The sequence below is a fragment of the Corvus brachyrhynchos genome, unplaced genomic scaffold (assembly GCF_000691975.1).
Source record: "Corvus brachyrhynchos isolate BGI_N302 unplaced genomic scaffold, ASM69197v1 scaffold211, whole genome shotgun sequence".
Taxonomy (NCBI): domain Eukaryota; kingdom Metazoa; phylum Chordata; class Aves; order Passeriformes; family Corvidae; genus Corvus; species Corvus brachyrhynchos.
Window position 1 is genome coordinate 586,463 of NW_008236211.1, and position 1,182 is coordinate 587,644.

Genomic DNA, 1,182 nt, shown 5'->3' on the forward strand with positions numbered 1-1,182 from the left:
CGCGGTGGGTGTGGGGGGGAGCCCATGGCAGCCCCCACTCACTACCCTCCCCCACAGTGATTCGGGCACCTTCCTGGGACTGGGCACAGTGACAGGCTCCGTGGCCATCCACATTGCCTTCTCTCTGCAGGTGAGCTGGGGCAGGGGTGTGGGGCAGCCCCGGTGGCTGCTGCACAGCCCCTCACCTCTTCTGTCCCCCCAGAGATTGTACTACGTGAAGGAGGCCCATGGCATTGTGGTGACCGATGTGGCCTTTGTCCCCGAGAGCCGGCCCGGGCGGGAGCTGCTGGGGGGCCACGAGGCTGCCCTGCTCAGCGTGGCCGTGGACAGCCGCTGCAAACTGCACCTGCTGCCCACCCGCCGTACGTCCGGGGCCTGCCTGCGGGGCTGAGGTGCCTCTGCTCCTGCTCTGGCATGGGGGGGGCTCCAGCCTCCTCTCACCCGTGTCTCTCCCACAGGTTCCCTCCCTGTCTGGCTGCTGCTGCTGCTCTGTGCTGGGCTCATTGTGGCCACCATCCTGCTGCTGCAGCTCACATTCCCAGGCTCCCTGTAGCCCCCTGGCCCCCCGAGGGACCACCTGGTGCCAGGAATGACCCCCCCAGCCTCCACCTACCCCACATAGACTGTGAAGGACATGAGGGACCAGCCCAGACCCCACTGTCCCTGCTGGTGCTCGGGGAGCAGATGCGGGTCTGGGGCACCGCGCAGGGCCACATCCCTGTGGGACTGTGCTGGCAGCAGTGCAGGGCTGGCCCCAGGACAGGGGGGTCTCCTACCCCAGGAGAAGAGGGTCCTGCCCGCCCTGCCACTGCCATTAAACTGGAGCATGAAGGCAGAGTTGTCCATGTGTGGTGGAGGAGTGGGCCTGGGGCTGAGGGCATCCTGCTGGTCACACTCTGGGACGTCGTGTGCCCTCAGGGGCTTGTCTGTGCCCTCAGGGTCCTGTCAGTGGGACAGGGGCTGCCCAGAGCCCTCAGGGCCAGTGGGGCCCGTGTGTACCGGCACAGGCCGACCCACGCCCGCGGTGGTGGTGCTGCTGCGGGGGCCGGTGCGGGGGGTCGGTGACACCGAGCTGGGCTGGCCCGGCTCTGACCGGGACCATGGGGTGCTTAGGGGGGGTTTCACCCACCGGCACAGCCCGGCCCTTGCTGTGGCCGCGGGCCCATCCCTGCTACTCGCCCG

At 68.7% G+C, this 1,182-nt stretch overlaps 1 protein-coding gene across 1 annotated transcript in view; it reads left to right on the plus strand.

The window, feature by feature from the left end:
* Window positions 1–835, plus strand: part of PREB (prolactin regulatory element binding) — a 4,101-nt gene extending 3,266 nt beyond the window's left edge. Inside the window, exons 4-6 of the mRNA XM_017743435.1 lie at window positions 10–130; window positions 203–362; window positions 459–835. Of these exons, the coding sequence (XP_017598924.1) occupies window positions 10–130; window positions 203–362; window positions 459–553 (376 nt within the window). The 3' untranslated portion in view covers window positions 554–835. The remainder of the gene's footprint in view (window positions 1–9; window positions 131–202; window positions 363–458) is intronic.
* The last annotated feature ends 347 nt before the right edge of the window (window positions 836–1,182 follow it).